General features: G+C 40.4%; 1 protein-coding gene across 2 annotated transcripts; it reads right to left on the bottom strand.

Moving 5' to 3' along the window:
• Window positions 1-313: 313 nt before the first annotated feature.
• Window positions 314-22,798, bottom strand: LOC120572265 (solute carrier family 12 member 3-like). Of its 2 annotated transcripts, none has more exons than XM_039821502.1 (25): window positions 22,785-22,798; window positions 22,575-22,650; window positions 22,035-22,130; window positions 19,687-19,826; window positions 19,240-19,350; window positions 19,020-19,131; window positions 18,714-18,844; window positions 18,469-18,553; window positions 17,484-17,641; window positions 15,219-15,326; window positions 14,780-14,903; window positions 14,485-14,586; window positions 10,928-11,083; window positions 10,095-10,194; window positions 9,838-9,949; window positions 9,517-9,651; window positions 9,104-9,210; window positions 8,830-8,912; window positions 8,643-8,708; window positions 8,002-8,103; window positions 6,472-6,583; window positions 4,793-4,879; window positions 3,632-3,767; window positions 3,370-3,437; window positions 314-1,784 (listed from the first exon to the last, which is right to left on the bottom strand). In XM_039821502.1, the coding sequence occupies exons 1-25, from the start codon at window positions 22,785-22,787 to the stop codon at window positions 1,646-1,648; spliced, it is 2,649 nt and encodes an 882-aa protein (XP_039677436.1). In that variant the 5' UTR covers window positions 22,788-22,798; the 3' UTR covers window positions 314-1,645. The 2 variants fall into 2 exon arrangements, with proteins under 2 accessions (XP_039677436.1, XP_039677437.1); XM_039821503.1 differs by having other exon boundaries at window positions 9,517-9,645.
• Between the last annotated feature and the right edge of the window lie 308 nt (window positions 22,799-23,106).

Genomic DNA, 23,106 nt, shown 5'->3' with positions numbered 1-23,106 from the left:
TGCATGTGCATTTAAACGCATTTATATTTTCTGATCTGAACGTCCAGTGTCTAATCGGTCTTTCCTTGTAAAATAAAAAAACAAAACAGGAAGTGATCAGTTTATATAACAAGCAGTATTGTTTAGAATTTGAAAACCAAAATATGTCACTTGTTAATCCTTTAGGATGACACATTTTCTTATCGGTTTATCTGATCATGTATCTGTGCCATACAAGTCAGTTCAGTGACTTAATGGTTTAGACTTGGTTGGGTGTAGGGAAAGTAGGATTTGGGTTAAAATAAACACTTGTGTGAAAAAAAGAGGACCACTCTGTAGTTTAACAGTTTATTCAGCCTCAGAGAAAGAAAGTAATTGCTTACATAAAACTCAAACAAATGGGATACATAGATTTTACATGATATAACAATCACCAGATATTCACCAAAAGTCAATAAAAAGAAGAAAATCAAACCTCTATACTGTAGATTGGTGTATTTATTCCTTTTCCTGCCATACATATGGGTGAAACCTATACATTTTGAATTATACAGAAAACTAAATACAACCTCAATAGATGAAAAAAGGATCCACATATGAAAATATAACAACTTCAGGAAATAAAAAATAGTGATCATTCAGGCGAATCAGAATCAGGAGACAGAAAAACCTGTTACAGGATCATATCCTCAATAATCTTCCCTCAATCTAAAATCTGCTGTTAGAAAGTCTGTTAGTAATTTCATATCTCTCCCCCTTCGGTTGTGATTTGTACATTTCCCAGAATGCCAGTCAATAAAATCAGAGGCTATACTCCTGTATACTGTGTCAACGTCACACCACTGCAAACAAAGTGAGTAAATGAATCAAATGCCAGCTACCAGTGATTAGAGGGTTTTTACTTAGAACAGATGAAATTAAACTCCTCATTTTCAATCTTTTTGAACCACTTATGTTGTCCTCCTCTGTCCATGACTCCAGACGTGTCACATTCATCATCCGTCTTATGTGAGTCCCAGTTCTTATAGCAGATCACCTCGTCACTGACCCAGAACCAGAAATCCAGAGAGCAGGTTTATTACAGTCCCAGCCAGACGTAAGGACTGTCGGCCTACTTGGCTCTCTCTTGGACCCATCTCTGCTGGTCTAGGTTGGTGATGGAGACCAGGTCACAGTGATGCTCTCTGCAGTAATATAAGGCGTCCTCCCAGGTTCTGATTGATTAGGATAACATTATCTGGCATGGAAGAAGTGGAGACAAACACATGAAAGTGTTTGGGTCTGGGTGGGTCTTTTATCACTTTTTGTTCTAGGTTATGGCTCCGGCCGGGTAGCTTCAGCGGTGTACACTCTTTGCTTTCACCGGCAGCCTTTGGCCAGGGGCGCCTGACTAAGATGACATTTGCATCCACATCGCCCTGAAGATGATCTTGATGACAGTGATGCAAGTAACTGCTTGGTGTTATCTTCCATCACTGCCTCTGAGATCTCTTACTCTGGAAATTCTACTAATTGTCTTATGTTCAAATATTAGTTATAGTTAATATTATTTAAAAAAAAGTTTTTTGTAACCCTTGGCACCAATTGCATGAACATTTAAATTTTTTAACTTCATAGGTTAGTGTGGCTTAATTTAGTGTCCATCCCTGTAAGACAATTTTTTCATTCACTGGCAGTAGAAAGTAAGCACATCCTCCTGGTTTCCTCGTATCAGCACCACAGGGCAGTGGAGGCCACAGGTCAGAGTATCCAACCAGGCCATGTACAGAGCACTAGTGCAGTCGCTGTGTGGCACAGGAAGGCTCCTGGAAAAAGCACAACATTTACATGAGCATACCAAAAGTGCATGACAAAAACAGAAGACTGCTCTTATACTTAAATATGTACAAATATGTCAAATTTGTGCAAGCTGGGGTTTGCAGCCAACCCAAAGAAACACAACCTCTCCCATCTCTTTCTGTTATCTTAATCATACTGCCATGGAATTAGCCATGGTCTAGTGGATTTTTTTGCCGAATTTTGCATCCCTGTGGAAATCAAACAAATATTGTTTTCATCTTCTAAAGCAGATAGAAAGGCCTGTATGCATGTTTCACCTACAGTATTTAGTATACTACAGTTTTCTGACTTTTTTAGCACTATTCAGATGTTGTCCATTTTGTAAAATGTACTACTATGAAGCTAAATGTATTTTAATCCATTTCCTTCTTTTATGCCCTTTTAAACTTGTAAGATGTCCTTGTGTATTTATAAAGGCGTCCGCCAAATAAAACGTATTATTATTATTATTATTATTATTATTATTATTATTATTATTAGTAGTAGTAGTAGTTAGTAGTAGGGCATATATCTATATTACATAAACTAAACTAGAAGAGAACATGATTAAGACCTCTCACAGTTTTATAAGTTATAGCTGTGTTCTATAACTCACTATAATCTAGGGTTAAGAGTAGGGTTGTAGGCTACTTTTAAAATGCCATACTTTTCCTCTGGGCTCACCAAATGGATGTAAAAGCATATTAACCATCCACTGCACGTGATCGCTAGTACACATACTACACTTGCTCTGCTAGTCTATCGTTCAGGACAAGACCCTGTAGCCTAGCCAGGCTACCTATGTGTAGAGGCCTCTTAGACACCATCTGAGAGAGTTTTCTTCTGTGCAGGACATACCATAAGTCAGGAGAGGTGTCCTATCTTGCCAGAGAAGGCAAATATGGTCATTTTTCTGCAAAAGAACTGCTAAAGTTTGAAGCTGGGTGGACTACCAACTCAATAACATTTATTTTGTTGTTACTTTTTAATAGTGTAACTGTTATTTTTCAAATGATTGTAGTTATGTGTTAGGTGACTTAGGTTTACTTATTATATATTTAAGTACTTTAAAACGTTAATATATTGTTCAATTTAAATCATTTTCAATTTTAAAAAAGCTTGTTTTTTCATGAATTGGTTTAGGAATCGGTTAGGAATCGGAATCGTTTTAAAAGTAGCGGTTCAGCATCGGAATCGGAAAAATCCAAACGGTACCCAACCAAGATCACATATAATTATTTATCAACATACTTTTCAACCACTGTAACGCCTCCAGGGGGCACCCATTGCATGCTGGTTAAAAACAGACTAATGAATGACAAAGCTGTAAAAAAACGTTGTAAGAATATAAACTATCTTCATGGGAGAATGTCCTCATGTACAGTATGCATCTACTTTTTTATTTTCACTTCCCTCCAAACAAAGAGGGGGAGCATCCCCAATACATAAAAAAAATGTCAAACTGACCACACTTTTAAGAGACATCCCATCTGCGACCCCTAAGTCATGGCCAAACTGCCTTGATGTAATATTTTCATTAAACTGAAGTGATAATGTAAACTGTGTACTCACACAACCACGAGACCAGCGTATATTGAATTCCTCCGGATGATTTCATTCAGCTTCACTTTGGTCTCAGACTGGGAAGGAGGGAAATTAATTTTAGATATCTGACCGAGTTTACACACACACACACACACACACACACACACACACACACACACACACACACACACACACACACATACACATACACACACACACACACACACACACACACACACACACACACACACACACACACACACACACACACACACACACACACACACACCTTTTGTCTGAAGGCCTCAAACTCTTTGTCTGATATTTTCCATGGAGCGTTTTCTCTCAGTTCCTGAGCTGAGACACCATCCTGCTGTTCATCATATAGCCTGAAGGGGGCGACACTGTCCTCAAACCTTTCAAGGCTTAAAAGCAGCAAGAAAGACAGAAATCAGTGTGCGATGAAAGACCGAAATAATAAAGTATTGGTCGTTGAAGGTTCAAAGACCACTTAACATTTGTAAAACACGAAAGTCTCCTGCACACGGCATGGCGTGAGCGTGGCATTTCTGTTGCGTGTCATTTGCGTGGCGGCCGTGTGGCGTTTTCTGTGTCTTTGCACACCAGGAACATGTCTGATGCGATGCTGCTGCTGCTAGCCTTGTCTGTACACATGTATGTTTCCCATTGATAAAATGAAATAATAGTGTGTTCTTCAACTGATCTGATTACAGCAAAGTCAATGTCGGCAGTATTGGCGGCAAAACACGCTACAGAATATTTCGTTCTTTATTGACAGGTGCAATAGCCTACTATTTGAAAAATTGATAAGTAGGCCTATTATTTAAGTCAAAACCTGACTTTCAAACATCAACATGTCATTTATTAAATGTATTTGTGTCAAAATGACATATAAACATCTTTTCCTATTCTATTGACGTGCATGTCATGCAGGCAGTGTGCAAGCTCTAACCTGTTAACATGGGAGCCGGAATAAAAATGGACACGCCACGCAGCTGACACGCTCACGCAGGCAGTGTGCAGGAGCCCAAAGTGTCTGTCGGCCATTCATGATGTACAAGTTTAGGTGAAATTTCCAGGGCTGATTATTTGTAATACTACAGAGTGAAAGACTAAAAGAGATTAAAAGCCTACTGAGATTTATTTGTCATATTTTAAACAAACATCTTTGTGTGATCATATGTGGTTGTGTGTGGAAAAATCCATGGGGATGTCAACCCTGGAAAGTAGATTAGATTATATCACAGTAACATTGGACGAACCAGATGCATTGCTTAAGTGTTTTAGCTCACTTGCTTCCACTCGGGGCACCAGAGCCTAGAAGTACGGCACATAGTGGCTTTAATATTTTGTCATGTGTTTGTTCACAATAAAGCTATACCTAAAACAGTGAACATGATATTATAGACCGATCCCTTCCCGTACATACTTCTTGGCTTGTGGACGCTTCTCGCTGTCAGTCATGACTAGAACTTCCTTAAAACCAAAACGAAACCGATCCAGAAGACGAAGCATCCTAAAAGAAAGAGTCAAAGTCTCAGCACATCAGTCTCCTCCTCTCCACCATAATGCATTACCATAATGCATTTTATACACAACAGTGTCCATGAAGCCTAAATTTCGGGATGAAATGTAAATGGATTGCAAAAAATACTGCAGAAATCTACCAGTTTACAATCCAATCAACCTGCATGGATAATCAAATTTGTCTAAATAAAAAAAATGTGATTTAATATAAAACTGTGGTTCAAAAATAGTACTGTACATGCAGATCAACAAGTCCAAATCAAATTTTCCACTGGACTGCAGATCATCAAGGAATGTATTCCACCATTTTCAATAGGGGTGTGCAAAAAAATATAGATATATTCACATTCGTATCATGATTCAAGCTCTACCGATTCAAAATCAATTCATATCATTTCTATTTTTTTCGTTCTATTGTCCTGAAATGAGTTTAGTTTGCTATTCCCAGATGGTGCTGCATCGAAATTCACACTGACGCCTGGGCACTCCTGTTATAATCAAAAAATGAGTGCAGCAGAAGTAGTTTAGTCGGCGGAAACAATGGCAAACCTCACAGAAAGAATTATTCAACCTGCTCCATCGTCACTGAAGACGAGAGTTTGGACACAATTCAGCTTTTATAACCTTGAGGGGAAGACGGAACTTTATAAGAATCACGCTATATGCAGGCTTTGCAAAGCAAAAGTTAAGTATTTTGGAAACACCACAAACTTGAGAACTCACATGGTACGCCATCACCCAGAGATTAACATTAAAGACGTGGACGAACAACAACCTAAAGTACCTAACACGCCAGTCAACCAACTTTAACTTCAACCTCTTTCAATGCTCTAAACTCTCACCAAACTCTGAACGAAAAGCTCTTTATTTAACAATTTTATTTATACTTGAATTAAATGTATTTGAAAGCTGACCAAAGCTTGGCACTGCAGTTTTTAGTTGCAAAAGTTTTTATTTTTGTATGAAGACATATAAAGTAATATCAAACTACATTTAATTGGTTGTGTTTCTTTTCTTTTAAATTGTATGTCTACTGCAATCACATGGGAAAAGTAACTACATTTACATACTGTGAATCTTTTCTTTTTAAATCGAGAATCGTTTTTTGAATTGAATCGTGAGACTAAAAATCAATATTGAATCAAATCGTGAATCGTGCACCCCTAATTTTCAATACTGTACACACATATGTATATATGGAGTTTTGTAGGAGGATTATTACTTGTGTTGTTGCATGCGCACCAATTTCCTTCTTACTTTTCCAACATTACTTGACTGAATATTGAGTATTGATGTTTAATTTCAAATAGTAGCATTGCGTTACTGAAATTACTGGAATCGTTGGGTCTTTGTAAATTATAGTGTGGTCTAGACCTACTCTATCTGTAAAGTGTCTTGAGATAACTCTTGTTATGATTTCATACTATAAATAAAATTCTGTAGCTCAAATAAAGTGAAAAAAGAGGGGCAGGACCAAGACCTTTTTTATTTTAGTGTTCTTGGCGTGCACCTGGATGGGCTTTTATTGCGTTACATTATTGTTATTCACTTATCCCAGAGGGTAAAACAATGAATACATACTCTGTGCGGCTTTCCTCCATGTTTTCTTCGTCTCCTACGATGAAGACCCTGACCTTACAGTTGTGCCAGCGTTTTCTCCTGGTGAGCAGGTAAGGCACCAGCAGAGTCAGACCTTAAAAGAGAAGAAAGAGAAATACTGCAGCTAAGAAAGAGATGCTATGAAAAACTTGTATTTTTTGCATGCCTCTGTATCAAGCCCACAGTGTCAGACAGAGGTGGCTCCTCCTTGTGTCCACTGACCATTATTGTACTAAAACTATGCTGTAAAACACATATATAATTATATTATATCCATCCATCCATCGTCTTATCCATGGTCGGGTTGCGGGAGTAGCAGCTCCCGCAGCGGAACACCAAACTTCCCTGTCCCGGGCCACATTAACCAGCTCTGACGAGGGGATCCCAAAGTGTTCCCAGGCATGGGAGGAGATATAATCTCTCCACTTAGTCCTGGGTCTCCCTGAGGCCTCCTCCCAGCTGGATGTGCCTGAAACACCTCCCTAGGGAGGCACCCAGAGGGCATCTTTACCAGATGCCCATTCTTACCAGAGGCCCATGCTTACCTCAGCTGAATTCTTTTGACTCAAAGGATCAGCAGCTCTAGTTCCTCATGGATGTTTGAGCTTCTCACTCTAAGGGAAACACCAGCCACTCTCCTGAGAAAACCCATTTTGGCCGCTTGTACTTGGGATCTCATTCTTTCAGTCATGACCCAGCCTTCATGACAATACAGGGTAGGAACGAAAATTGACCGGTAGATCGAGAGCTTTAATTTTTGGCTCAGCTCTCTTTTCGTCTTTTCAGGGGTGTGGTAAAGTGAATGTAATACTGTCTGCAATTCTCTGATTCTAGTAAGTGTCCTCTCACAGACCGATGATGCCATCAGGACTACATCTTCAGAATAAAGCAGCAATGAGATCCCCAGCCCACCGAACCGCATTTCGTCCCTGCTACGACTACGCCTCGATATCCTGTCCATGAATATCGCAAACAGGATTGGTGATAAAGCACAGTTTGTTCATTGTTTCACGATCAGGATAGAATCCGCATTGTTCCTCTTCAATCTGAGGTTCGACTATCAGCCAAACTTTCCCTTTCACCACTGTGAAGAAGACTTTACCAGGGAGGCTGAAGTGTAATAATAACCCTGTAAATGGCAAACACTCTGTGGGCCCCCATTTTGAACATGGGAACCATCACCCTTGTCTGTCACTCCTTAGGCACAGACTTCCAGGCGATGTTGAGAAGGCGTGTCATCCAAGACAGCCCCTTCACACCCAAAGCTTTCAGCATTTCTGGATGGATCTCATCAATCCCCGGGGCTTTGCCACTGTGGAGTTGTTTGACTAACTCAGTGACTTCCATCAGGAAAATTGATGACGATCAATGCGCCCAACCTCCACAGGGATCCCAGAAAAGCTCTGCCAGAGGTGTGAGACGTTCCCAGTTCACCCATATAATAAGATAAGTATATTGATTATCACAGATTACCAACAGGTCATGTATTGTGCTTGTTTTGTCAGATCAAACCTCCATCATCTGCTATCCAGTAGATATCGATTGTCTTCTTCCCCTGGTCAATCTGAAACACTGTCTTGATCTGATTACTGTTGTCTTCATTGGGGATGTCAGCTGGAACAGCAAAAGGAGAAAAACTGAGTTGCAGGGGCAATATTAATAATTACTCTGAGTAGTATTACTCTGAGGTGTCCCACTATAGTAAAAATACTGTAAAACTGTATATTTATGAAGTGGTGCCATTGTTAGCTCCACTTTTCGTATCTACCAACTCCTCAGGGAAATATCTGGCTCCTTAGCTGCTAAATGCTTCACAATGTTCACCATGTAGTTGCTAACTATGTGTGTCTGCTCGGGTGTACAGTGGATTTTTTCACTTAAAACAAAAAAGGCAATATGACAGCCTTGAGAGTGAACCGAGTAAAGTTTTGGCCAGACAGCTAAACCATGAGCTGAAACTATATGCAACATTTTCTGGTGATAATTCTCTGTAGGTTCATCACTACGAGAGACTCCTTTCATTTTTTTATTTTTAAGTCAGAGTTAGATGTAGATTGGTTAGGATTTTATCCTAGGAGATCATTCTTCAGTAGTGGATGCAGGTCAATGCAATGTCCTCAAAATATTGTATTCTAATGTGTCTGTGTGTTCACCGGGTTTCTTCTGAGGAGATTGCTGGTCGTTTTCAACAGATTCATCAGGCTCAAATCCCTGGTTCACTGGAAGACAGACATTTCACCCTTTACCATTTTGTTTTCAATATTATACAAATATGTCATGTTATAAGAAAGCATGCAGATGAAATAAAGACAAAAGGATTATAAAGTCTGGATATCTAACCTTCAAAATTAAGCTGGTCAGAGATATCCAGTCCTTCCACCATCCTCAAGATACATAAACAGTAGTTAGTGTCGAAGGTATCGCTAGAGAAAAGAGAAGAAAAGTAAGTTGAATGGAAGTTTTAAAGTAGAAATTATGTTATTTTTACTGCACCTTTAGGCGCCTATTAGTGACAACAATTACTTTTTAAATTCAATATAAAAGTGCTGTCTAATCCTTCAATGTTGAAAAAAAGTCAACATTGTTTTTTAATCATTTATTTAACTACACTTACTATATGGTGTTGATATAATCATCAATGCTTTCAGGAGAACTGTCCCTCCAGTTTGACTTGAAGCCCAGGACCAGAATGTTGGGCTTCAGTTTGCCAAGACCAGAAGCCTTGAGGAAATGTTAAATAAGATAAATTATATTTAAGGTTTAATAAAATACAAATAAAAACATGGACAAAAATACGTAGGAATACTATGTGAGTAAGAGGAAGTTTAAATGTTCTATTGAAAGTTATATTTAGCACCCAATAGATGATGTGTCCTACTGTAATAAGAGATAAAAATATGAAAAAGCCAACATTGCGAGGATGACAGGTTGTCATCTTAAAACAGGAGTCAGATTAATCCCCAGCAAATATTAATATGATTGAAGCCATAGTTATTTCCCACAGATAAACACATGCAGATGTTTTACCTGTAGCAAGTTCCGAGCTCCAACTCTGAGGCTGTCAGCAGTGAAAGGAGAATAAAAGGAGCGCACCTTCCTCTTGTTCATCCACTTTACCAACCGATCTGTGTCATCCTGTGGCCGAGTCTGCCTGTCCTGATTTTTAAAGAGACAAGGAGATTCAATAAAAGACATAAAAGCAAAATGAAGAGATTGAACACGACCAGTAAAAATTGTCTGATGAAAAGCTACTGTAAGTAGGATTGGGTAGTTTCTTTAATACAATGATATAAATAATTTCTCTTATTTTCCTTTTGCTAACAAAACAGTTGAGATTAAATGACTAACCATGATTATGTCTCCACAGATCATGAGGCTTGCGTGTTTGGTAAAGGAGTCAACAAAGTCCACCAGGGCTGGTCGCTGGGTTGGTGGCCCAGTCAGAACCAGACATTGCGGTCTGAAGGAACACATAAGTGTAAATACACTACTTTCTACTAACTGAGAAGTATGAGATCGAATTTGAGTAAAATTGGATTGGACAAATACTATAGAAAGAAGTCTAGGAATATTACATGATATAACTGAGGCTTTCGGTCACTCACCTAAAATTTTTGACATGATCGTTGACACCAGTTAAAGCGACAGAATAGGACAATGCCATGTTATATGAACCTGCCTGGACTGATGAACCCCAGTTCACATCTGTGGATATCAGGTCAGGTTACTTTATTGGTACCCGCAGGTAAACTAGGTTTACAGTCTAAGAGGCAGGACATCCTCAAAACTTTGTAGACCACCACATAACATGAAATACACAAAACATTAAAACAAAGAAAACAGGATAAAACATGATTAAAAAAACAGTACATGACCAAGGTGCTTGTGCGTTGTGTGCAAGTAATTCTACAGTTTGTTTAACAGAGTGATTGCCGCTGGGACAAAACTGTTTTTAAATCTTGTAGTTATACAACCACAGACTATTAGCCTCTATCCAGAGGGGAAATACTGGAATTCCCTATTCAAAGGGTGTAGGCTATCTTCTAAGATGGCCATTGATAGCTATCCGCTGTAGTTGTTTAGCATACAGGGATGTGGGGTGCAGCTGCGACTCACCAGTCAGCATACTTGACCATCTTACAATTTGATTTAGGCAATTCTTGTGCTTAAGATATGATTGATTCGATAAAGGGATGATAAAATAATGCCATCAGTCTTTTCTATATGAAAATGGTACCGTTTTCTCAAGCAGTATATACGCTGTTGTCCTTTTTTATAGACAGCTTCACAATTCTCCTGAAAATTTTAATTAGAGTCAATAATTGTCAAAACACACATAAGTCAGGCAATATCAAACAGACTTGTTCACTCTTTAATATAAACCAGGCAAGTCTCATCAGAACATAGTTGCATTTCAACATATCTGTTTTGGACTTACTTGGCTTGTTGTATGTGACGTATACAAACAGGAAAATCAAGAAGCTAAAGACGCAGAGAGCAGCCCACCAGGTAAACAGGAACATCAGCAACACAGCGACCACTGATGCAAATAAAGCTAGCCATTTATTGTAGTAACGAAACATTGGCCTCCAACCTAGAGGGGAAAATGGATGAAATAAATTTCTTTCAGGTGAAATATCACATAACCTAATCTCACATAGCCACACATCTGTCCAATATGGCAGTCACAGGGGCAAATGTCTGTTTCTAGGGATAATAATAATAAAATAATAAATTGAATGTGTATAGTGCTTTTCAAGGACTCAAAATTGCTTTACAGGGCAAAGTAGAAAACCAAAACAAAAAACAAGATTCAGGCACAGATGAAAATGGAGGGGGGTGTGGGGCTAGGGATAGGCAGAGGTGAAGAAATGGGTCTTGAGGTGGGACTGGAAGATTGTGAGGGACTCAGAGGTGTGGATCTCTTGGGGGATAGAGTTCCAGAGCCTGGAAGCTGCCCTGGAAAAGACTCTGTCCCCAAAACTGCGGAGGTTGGACTTGTGGATGGACAGGAGACCGGCTGAGATGGATCTGAGGGACCTTGAGGGTTGGTAGGGGGAGAGGAGATCAGTGAGGTATGAGGGGGCCAGATGGTGGAGGGCTTTGTAGGTGAGGACCAGGATTTTGTAGGTGATCCGTTGGGAGATGGGAAGCCAGTGGAGTTATTTTAGGACTGGAGTGATGTGGTGCCAGGATTTGGTGCAGGTGAGTCTGGCAGCTGCGCCCTGGACCAGTTGGAGTCGGTTGATGTAGGTAGAGCTGATGCTAAGGAGAAGTGAGTTGCAGTAGTCCAGTCGGGAAGAGATGAAGGCGTGAATGAATCTTTCAGCAGCAGTGTGAGAGAGGGTCTGATTTTGGCGATGTTGCGGAGGTGAAAGAATGAGGTTTTAATGACATGGCGGATGTGGGGCTCAAGGGAGAAGGTGGAATCAAAGATCAAGCTAAGTTTGCGGGCCTGGGCAGATGGGGTGACAATGGTGGAGGATGTAGATGATGAAGAGGCGGGGCCGAGTATGGAGCCTTGGGGATAGCCTTGAGTGACTGTGGCAGAGGTGTGGTTATGGAGAGATGAAGTGGGATCTGTTGGAACGGTAGGAACGGAGCTAGCTGAGTGCAGTACCTTCGATACCGAGGTCTTTGAGTCTGGTGAGGAGGATGTTATGGCTCACGATATCGAAGGCTGCACTCAGGGTCGAGGAGAATAAGGATGTTGAGGTACCCGGTGTCAGCAGAGGTGAGGAGGTCGTTGAGGACTTTGAGGAGAGCGGTTTCTGTGCTGTGGAGGAGGCAAAAACCAGATTGGAGGGGTTTGAATTGGTTATTGGCATGAAAATGGGTTTGGAGTTGTGAGGCAACAATACGTTCCAGGGTTTTAGACAGAAAGGGGAGTTGGATATTGGGCGGTAGTTGTTGAGGGAGGAGGCATCCAGACCAGTTTTTTTAGGATTGGGGTGACAGCAGCAATTTTGAAGGCAGAGGGTACAGTTCCAAGGGACAGCGAGGAGTCAAAGAGGTTAGTGAGGTATGGGCATAGGACGGGGAGGCAGGACTTCAGGAGGGGAGTAGGGAGGTGGGTCAAGGGAGCAGGTAGTGGGTTTGGAAGAGCTGATGAGTTTGGAGATTTCAGGAGGGGTGACCGGGTCAAACTGGGAGTGGAGGCAGTGTGGAGGAAAGGTCGCGAGGTCAGGAGAGATGGGGAGAAGAGGGGCCGTGGTAGGTGCTGGAGTAGATACTGGGAGGTCCGATACAGGGCATAGAGATTGATAAATGAGAAAAAGTGGAGGAATGAGTTGCAGAGATCCGGAGTAGAGGTAGGAAGGGTGTTGGTCCGAGGCTTGAGGAGGTTGTTCACTGTGAAGAAGAGGGTTCTGGGGTTTTGGCAGTGGTCGTTCAGGATGGTGGAGAGGTAGGCAGACTTGGCAGCAATGAAGGCATCTTTGTAGGCAATGAGGTGGAGTTTATAGGCTTTGTGATGGACTGTGAGAGATGATTTTTTTGTCAGACGTTCAAGTTGGCGGCCAGTTTGTTTCATTTTCCGGAGTGCAGTTGTGTACCAGGGTGAAGAGGTGTTAAAAGTGACGTTTTTTGTTTTGAGGGGGGCCAGACTGTTGAGGGAGGTAGACAAGGTGGAGCTGAGGTGATTTGTGAGATCATCAGGTGAGGTGAGGTGAGGTTTGAGTCCAGGTGGAGAGTGGTGGAGAGCAGGTCTGAGAGATGGTGGAGAGCAATTGATTTAAGGTTGCGGAAGGTGATTTCTCTGAGCAGGCGGGGGCTTGGGGTTGGAGAACCGTATCGGTTTGTGAACAGAGAGGGGAAAGAGCCATGGATGGAGGTCAAGCACCGGTTGATTTGTGGAGCAGACCAGGACGAGGATGTATCCTTTATCATTGGTGGGGAATGTGACATGTTGGGTGAGAGTGAAGTTGTCCAGTAAAATGGTGAATTCTGATGAGAGCTTGCAGGTGGGGGAGTCCATGTGGATGTTTAAGTCACCAAGTAACAGCAGACGTGGAGAGAGAGATGAGGCTAGTGTGAGGAGTTCAGTAAAATCAGAGAGGAAGGAGGGATTTGTTTTAGGTGGCTGGAAAAGGAGGATGACTGTCATGGAGGAAAGAGCTTTGAAGGCAAGAAATTCAAATGATGATACTGAGGGCAGGGTGAGTTCTGTGATCCGGAAGTTCTGATTGAAAATAACGGCGAGGCCACCTCCACGGCGGGGTTTGCAGATGTAGCTGTAGCCAGGGGGGGATGCTAGGTTGAGGGAGAAGAAGTCATTGGGTTGTTGCCAGGTTTCAGTGAGCAGAAGGAAGTCCAGAGTGTTGTCAAGGATTAGTTCATGGAGGACAGGGGCTTTATTGTTGAGTGATCGGGTGTTGAGGAGGGCAAAGTGAGAGGGTGGCGGGATGGGGGCAGCCTGAAGAGATCTGAGGTTGACCCGGTTAACAGTGTGTGGTCAGTGGGGAGGGGGGGTATTGCAGTTGAGGGGGGACAGTGAGTGGATCTGCAAATGAGTGGACAATAGGTGTATGTGAAGGGCGGAGAGCACTGTAGTCCAGTCTGAGTTTTGTGTGCAGCCTGACGGTGTGTTCAGCCCTATGTGATCCAGTGACAGTGGGAGAGGTGCGATCCAGTCGAGTGTCCGGAGAGCAGGTGGTGTTGATCCAGTGGAATGAGATGAAGGAAAGAAACTTGCTTTCCTTCAAGGGTATAGAGAACACAAACAAACAAGAACACAAGAGGCAAAAGCATGCAGAGAAGTGGCGAATAAACAGCACCTCTCCATCCGTAGGCATGTAATGACTTACATTGGTCACAGTCTGGCTCCTATATTTTATATTTAATATCTTAGAATCTATAAACTGAGATGTAAATGGGATAAACATGTTATCTTAACAGTAACGTTATACTGTTTCCATAACCCTAAACCTTAGCCATAGCAGTGGCCGGACAGAAAAGCGAGTCGTTTTAGAAGGCAAAGAAAAAGAGGTAACTCACCGGGAGCGTTTGTGAGTGAAGCGTGAAAGCAGCTGAAGTTGATGAGGCAATAGGAACACATGAATAAGTTGGAGTTCAAGGCTGCGATGGTGTTCAGGTCACCTGTTACGATACAGGAGAGAAAGTCAATCAATCAATAAACAACAACAAATCTAAAAGCTATAAAGATAATTACAAAGTTATTGAAACTCTTTATTGAAAAATGTAATCAGGGCTAGAACAAAAAACATTTTTAGCATACAAAAACAAATATGGGAATCAATACAAAACAGCTACAGTATTAGATCACACCCACCAATGAGAACGAGGCCCAAAGCAATGAAGAAGCAGAGTATATAGGCACGGATTGGCTCATTATTTTTCCCATAGCCCTTTGCAAAGACCCAAATGTATGGGTATATCTTGTCTTTGCATAGGCACTGGCAGATAAAGCAGAAAGTAAAATGTTATTTAATACGTGCATCAAGTTAGATTTGACTACATTTATACATAGGTTAATATAGTTAGTATATTATAGTAATAATATTAACAGCATTTACAAGTTAATGTATGTACCAGATTCGACTCTCGTCTTTTCTGTCATTGTGGCCATGGTCTGGCAGTTCAACAATTTAATACATGCTTGAAATCCTTGTTCAACACAGAACTTTATCCCAGCAATGTACATCCTGTGAGCCAGACTAAAATATATTTAACAAACAGATTAACATGAGGGTTTAGCTGTGGTTTCTCACCTGAAAGACTTTAGGAGCGCAGACGAGGAAGCCAAGAGCAGATGACAAGGTGGCTGCAAAGACACCAGCTATGATGATGTAGTACGAACCTGCTAGTAGGCCCATTACCTGTTTGGAATAGTCATTAAGAATTAATATTGTTATTATATTTTACACAACACTTGTGATTTAAAGTAGCTATAAGGAACTTTTAAATGTTTCTGAAACAGTTTCATTTTACATATGATGATCATAAATACCTAACAACAAGTAGTTAGAAGTTTTCTGTTAACCGTTATGCCTGATACTGGGGCAGGGCCATCACAGAAAAAGGAAATTAAACAAAGAACAACTTAAAGCTAATAGGGAGAGTGACAGATGATGGGCAAACCCGAGTCAACCTTGGTCGGTCTTTCAACAGATGGAGAAAATTACAGGATTGTAAAGGATTTAAAACCGACCCTGAATTGGCCCTCTTCCTCCTGGACAGGTATGCAATGTGTCTTTTTCCTTTATAAAATAACTTACAATGCGAGGCGTGGTTGTACGTCCCTAGCCTAATGTTACATGAAATTACACCCCCCTTGCATTTAGCGCCCAGTTTTTATTTCTTTTCTGTCCGTTTGTGTTAGCCTACTATTTTCTTTTTGTCCCCATGTACTTGGGTTTCATGAAAGGCGCTATATAAAAAAATAGTTATATTACTATAACGGTGGTTGCAGTATTGGGAGTAATGGCGTGTAAGTATAACGGCGTCACTAACGGTGTTATTTTTTCAGTAACAGAGTAATCTAATTAATTACTTTTCCCATCGTTGCAACGCCGTTATCGTTACTGAGAATGTAAAGTGGTGCGTTACTACAATTTGGTTGAATGAAGCGCGAGGTGTCAGGCTTTGGCTACACATCAGCTGTCTGGAGAGAGCAGGGGTGGGGATGATGACACCGTTGCAAATGCAATGATGATTGGCTGGATGGGCGGATGCCCTGCTCACACTGTCTCACTGCACGCTCGGATTACCACTAGTTAGACTGCGATAATTGCGACGAGCCAGGGAAATTCAAAGGTAACTTTCTCAAACTGGAAGTACCGGCACTACTTCACGATCATTGAAATTAAAGGCAAGAATGTTTATGTAACATGTAACGCTATGCCCAGGAAAAAAAAAAAACGTTGTCCACGTCTGCCTCAACCAACTCAAATCTTATGAAGCACCTGACATCAACACATGCTAACACGACACTTGTTGCTGCTACCAACCCAACCCCCAGCCCAAATGCAGCTAGCGTGAGCTCAAGCAAAGGAGACCGAGCCACTCTGTTAAAACAAGCAATGCTCAATTTTTCGGGTCAGCAACATCTTTGACGTTAAAGATGTTATAGAACATAATAGCGTTATAGAACATAAAAAATAACGTCAGTTACTTTGCTGAGTAACTAATTACTTTTACAATGTAATAACTGAGTTACTAACTCAATTATTTAAATAATTTGTAATTTTAACTGTAACTAATTACTTTTTTAAAGTAAGATGACCAACACTGGTTGGTTGCTACAACAAACTCCTGCTAATGCTTAGGCACAGTGACACCTGGTTTAGCTCACGATACATCCAAAGAAGGCTAAGTTACTGTTTGCAACATTCGAATATGCAAAAATGCATCAAGCAAATCATTATTCGCAACTATATGACCTCCAGGTAACGCTAACTCAGGAATACAGTGGGTAATACATTGTTTCCTCCCGTGGACATTACATATTTTTTGCTGCATTGGGCACATTATTTTTGTCTTTGTTAGTGTTGTTACTATCCCTGGATAATGATTTAATTTTTATTTTTAGATTATTTTTTGGGCTTTTCCGCCTTTAATTTATAGGACAGTTAGGTGAGAAAGGGGAGAGAGAGGGGGAAGACATGCAGGAAATCTTCACAGGTTGGACATGAACCCTGGACCTCTGCGTGGAGGCATAAGCCTAAAAGTATATGTGCGCCTGCTCTAACCACACGTCCATCCAATGATTTTTCAATCTAGTATAATATGTATCCACAATATATACAGTTTTAAATGTGGATACACGGTTTTCCAGACGGTATGTGCTAGAAGGATCTTTAAGACAGAAGGTGGGGTAAAAAACGCTTTTATCCAAAGGGGCCGCTAGCATCAACACAAACTACAAGTTCCACATAGCCACTTTAAGGAAAACTGGCTCCTTTACAAACACAGTAAGTTTAGGATAATAATGGTTATATTTTTATTCAATGATAGGCAGAAAGATTGAGTGGTACCTTTGAAGTGTTGGCCAGACCATACTGACAATTATTTGACACGATGCACTTTGTGAAGTTCCAGCCAAACTGACATCCCAGGCCCACACAGTCACCAGTGATGTTTCCACCAACAAAATCACTCATATTACCAGAGGCATCCCGCACCACAGATGCACCTGGGGGAATATAAAGAGGTAAATATTTTCCCATCATTTTGAGCCCATCAACCCTCTCAGGATATATGATACATGACACTGCCCTTAACATGAGTGATAAACCCTCAGGCTCCATGCCTCCTGTCCCTCCACCCAAACCAACCAAACCTCTTAAATAATCCCTACTAGTTCAGATAACTAAACAAATCAAATGAGAAGCAAATGCATATGTTACATAGCAGGCAGAGTAGCAAAGTGCCTGATGTGTGGATTTATCTTCCTTTCTCTTTTTCTTTCACTTCCCCACTAGGTTTACTCTCAAGGTGTGGAATTGATGATTGATTTCCACCTGTGCAGCCGGTAATGCAGGTCATTGGTTCCCTTAGGTTTTGAGTTGGCCAATCGGCATTTAAGTCTGTCAATAAAAGGAGCACACCTGAGGAGAGTCAACTCTCCAAACTTTCTGCTGTCTGAGATGTGGCTGATTTGCATCTAAACTTATTTGGTTGTAGGTTGAGGACTGTAAGTGAGTTTTACTTTCAGGGTTAACTTTGTCTAGATACACAGGTTTATTGGTCGGCGCCACCCCTGTATGTTTTGTAAAGCACTTTTGTTAGAGAAGCAAGCTAGGTCTTTTGGTTTGTGTTTTGCTTTAAGAGGTAAAGATGAGTTAGGCCTGGATTTGTTATATCAATTTCATTCCTCCAACTTTTGTAAACTTTAAAAATAAACACTTTAATATCTACTTCACCACTGACTGTCACTCATTTTAATTATTATTGTCCCTGGTACCGTCAAAGGGGATGTAACACAATACTAAATGAAAGCATGTTAAATGATTAGCTTACCAGAAGTTACAGAAAGAATTAGATAGGAGAGTGTAGTAACTAAAATGGCCCCTAGGGTGCCTTTGGGTATAGCAGTAGCAGGGTCCTGCAAAAGGAAACCATACAGAAGTCAAAATTCATTTTCATTTTTCTTTTCATTTTTATTTATATATATATATATATGTATATATATATATATATATATATATATATTTATTTTTTTTATTTTTTTTTTAAGAAGTATCTCTCTGCCTTATTCATCATACTTTGAGGTCGCCACAGATGTTGACTCCAGACATGATGCCAGTGGCACCGGGAAAGAAAATAGAAAACATCCGGAAAAAGTTGCCGTCAGATCCTCTCCAGTTTGGTGTCAGGTTCGATATGAAGATGTCCTCTGGTGACAGACAACAACAAAAACACTTTACGGTCCTCTATCTCTCTCTCTCTCTCTCTCTCTCTCTCTCTCTCTATATATATATATATATATATATATATATATATATATATATTAAAACTGATGACATGCTGTAATTAAAGGCAGTAGTTTGTCCTGAGAACCCGGAACTCACTGTTGTATCCAAAGATGCCTTGGGACTGTTTCTCTTGAGAGGGCGGGATGATTGTGCCCACCAGGTAGTCAGCAAACGAGATCAAGAGAATTAAAAAGAACAAAATCTGGGTCTGAAGACAGAGACACATGGGGAAGAATGAAAAAAAAGGAAAAACATATGATAATAAGTATAAGGTAGTAGCAAATAAAGCAAATAAAGTTAGAGGTGTCAAGCTTACCTTGGACTCCCACTCCATTCCAGCCAATACAATCATCAGAAGAATAACTAATGTGATCGTGCCAATAATTCTGACGTCATTCACGGCATCGACAATGACGACATCATAACCCTACATCAAAATAACCAAAATATTCACACATAAGAAAAATAAAAATACATGCAAGTACATTTTGGATAAACATAATCGGGCCTTTGCTTAACAGTTAAAATATTTGTGTTCATTTTTCATATTAATATATACCTTTTAATAAATATTCATTCATTTCAGGTTTTGAAATTATTCTTGCCAACTTACAAAGGAAGAAATAATACATTTATTAAATACGGCACCTTTTAGCACGCAAAGTAATGAAGTGCTTTAACAACAATAAAAAGGAACCGAGCAATAAAATAGTAAAATAAAACTATGATGCAGCTATTTTCTTAATTGAAGAATATTAAGTACCAGCATTAGATCCCGGACCACAACTGAAAAGCCAACGGTGTTGAGCGCACAGGCCAGAGCGTTGGCGAAGGAAAAGATCAACCCAATTGGGGCACCAAGTTCATAACCCAGAGAGCGGGAGATCATGAAATACGCCCCTCCTGAAAATGTTGGGAAACAGAGACAAGGTTGTTATCATAGAAGACAGTCTATCTGTAGTTTTTAGCCGAGGGAAATTAAGCACAAAACAATGAATTATAAAGTTACTAGTGCAGTGCCCGTTGAAAATGTGTGCGCGCAGAGAGAGAGAGAGAGAGAGACAATGTTGTCAACCACCAGAACCGGACCGTTTGTGTGTGTAGTGTGTGAGGGGTCCAAACCCGAGGCGGTAGGCCTAGATTTACCAACAGAGAACGTTGCAGATTCAGAATGTAATCACAAAATATCACAATGAAAATGTGGAGTAGCCTAATCAGACATTAACGTCATGGACTCATGGCAGTGTGCGCTACCCACCTGGCCCGTTATGAGAGCTGAACAGCTGCGAACATCAACCACCAGAATCTCTGTGTGTGTGTGTGTGTGTGTGTGTGTGTGTGTGTGTGTGTGTGCGCGCGCGCAGAGGGAGCGAGAGACGGTGTCGAGTGAGTCACGACAAAAACAGGTCCTCAGTCAGTGTTTGCATGCAGTGTGAGGGGGAGTGGCCAGCAGCTAGAGCGGCAAAAGCCTATGTTTGCTTCTTTTACCAATATATTTCACGATATATTTTGCGTTTCTTATCCAAACAACGTCAAACTTGGCACTGCACTTACTTTTGCCTGTAGCAAGACACCTGTCAAGTTTGAAATCCATCGGACTAATGGTTCAAGAGATATGCGCTTAACACACACACACACACACACACACACACACACACACACACACACACACACACACACAACACACACACACACACACACACACAATTTATAGATAGATACATTTAAATATTTATTTATCTATATTTCCTTTGAGTGTGTTTTGTTAGCATTCATTAGGAAAGGGAATGCACTCTTATCCCCCGTAGCTAACCCAGCTAACGCTATTGCCTCCAGCATTGTTGAAACGTAGAAAACCTGAGGAATCACATTAGAATATCAGGGAGAGACATCGGCGTCTTCGGATACCTGCTTGCCATCTCGTTCTTTACCTGAGACAACGAGACTGGTAAAAGCTAAGGATTGGATTTTTAACTATTCACCAAGGTACCACACTTTACTTTATTGCTCTGTTGAGTGAAGCGGACAAAACAAAAACCCTAACCCTAACATTAACCCAGCGCTGAATCAGGCCTGCAACAGGGTTTGTTATTCTAATATCTGCAATCTTGTTTGTGTCTGTGTGTGTGTGTGTGTGTGTGTGTGTGTGTGTGTGTGTGCTTGGTGAGTGTGGACCAACTGAGTTAAGTGTGAACTGAAATTTAAGGTAACAAATTAAGTTAGTGTGTGTTTCCAGTTAAAGGGAACATATTATCATGCAGTAATTGTATCCCGTTAAGATAATAATTATTGTTTTGCTGTAACTGTAGTTAATTGAAGGGAAAGAAAAAAGTGAAGCTTAAAGCAGGCTATTTTTCTTTCATTTTGTTTATTTTGTCATTCCAAAGTAAATATTAGACTAATTCCAGTGTAACTCTTGGTTATTCCCTGAGAGGTATCCAAGCCAATGTGCATAAGGTTTTCTATAATGTTAAATAGGAGATGCTCTTATCTCATTACAATATGCTAAATCCTTAAATGTGAAAATAATTCATTGATTGAAGTGGGTGAAGTAAACATAGCCTAATAATAGTGGTTACTGTTGATTAGTAGTGACTAAAGGAACTCAAGAAGTTTAAAAGTGTAAGCTATATACTGTATAAACTGATCTACATCACTAACTACACTAACTGTATTTTGACTCTCAGCAGTACTACATCCCAGCAGTGATATAGACTGTTCATGTATATTGTGTTATTACCATATCACTTTTGCATATCCATCGACTTACTTACACCTCACTTTGGATCGGCTTTGTAATGCCTACTTAATCTGCACTTCATGTAGCCTATTGTATTATGTATTCTTGTATTGTATTGAATGTGAAACTGTATGTTGTCTTGCACGTTCATGCTTTTCTAGGCCAGGTCGCCATTGAAAATGAGAACCTGTTCTCCATGGTCTACCTGGTTAAATAAAGGTTAAATTAAAAAAAAGATACAAGGGAAATACGACAACATTACCTTAACATTAATTATGTTAACTGAACTCAAGGCCCTTTCCAGACTAAATTGGGGATATGTGGGCTACACTTGACTTTTTAACCATTTTGAGACACAGGAAGTGACTGACCTGAGACCACTCTCCCGTTGGTGGCGATGGCAGAGATGGAGAGGCCAGTAATTGTGGTCACCATGACAGACAACCCGATAATAACCCACATCAACACTGATGAGAAAAATTAAATTAAATGAAAATTCATGATACTACAGATATAGTAGACATAGACTACTACATTGATATTGATGTTTTGGTTTCAAGGCCTGTCTCTCCAGCTTTGTGAGAGAAAAGTCTATTTCTGCAAATGTTTGCCTCTACATGACCACAGGAATGCACTGTAGATGCATATTTCTTCTCAATCATTCATGCTTTGGATATTGTATGACATGTAGCACTAGAAGTTATCAAAAACAGCAAGTATATGAATCAACGGCATCTGAGGTAAAGCTCTGTCAGCAATGTGCATCTGCACATACTATTCTCATGTAACATAATGTAAATGTAATAAAGTCCTACATGAGAGGGCGAGAGTGATGCAATGGAGTGTTACAAGCCACAAAAAAAGAGGAATGAAGGGACTAATGTATGGTATGGAGGGATGAATTAACTCACCAATGCCTGCCTGAGAAGTGATCACCGTTACGCGCAGAAACAGGATGACTCCCCAAATATTCAGCATGCAACGCATCTGTGACAAAAGTTCAATAAAAACAGCTCAGTAAGATGTTTGTAAGATCTTTTCATATCAAGTGTTAACAGAATTGAAATAATTAGTGTATGCAGTCTGTAGTGTATGCTCAAATACACACAAGTTTTCCTCACCATGACTCCAATAAACCAGCGGGGGGGGGGGTTTGGTGGGGGGGGGTTTTGTTTTTGGGGCCCTTTTGGGGGGAACACCCTCCTTCTGGGTGGTGGGGGGGGGCCTTTTTTTTTTTTTTTTTTTTTTTTTTTTTTTTTTTTTAAAAAAAAATTTTTTAAATTGTTTTTTTTTTTTTTTTTTGGAAAGTTAGATGATGCAAGGTGCTTTGAGATTTGTTTCCCAAAGGCTAAAACAAATTACCTCAAATGCCTTGCGGAGAGCATCAAGAGATGGTCGGCTCCCCTTCTGCTGGTGCAGAGTGCGGGTGTAATGCCCCATTTG

Source organism: Perca fluviatilis, chromosome 14 (assembly GCF_010015445.1).
Source record: "Perca fluviatilis chromosome 14, GENO_Pfluv_1.0, whole genome shotgun sequence".
Lineage (NCBI taxonomy): Eukaryota > Metazoa > Chordata > Actinopteri > Perciformes > Percidae > Perca > Perca fluviatilis.
Note: the sequence above shows the minus strand (reverse complement) of the source record. Positions and strands in the feature narration are given on the sequence as shown.

Bases quoted from the DNA above. Each gene is read 5' to 3' on its own strand.
- LOC120572265 (XM_039821502.1), bottom strand. The intron at 9,950-10,094 runs GTGAGTGACCGA...GTGTTCCTTCAG, and splicing joins GATCATGTCAAAAATTTTAG to ACCGCAATGTCTGGTTCTGA. The intron at 8,913-9,103 runs GTAAGTGTAGTT...TCTTTTCTCTAG, and splicing joins GATTATATCAACACCATATA to CGATACCTTCGACACTAACT.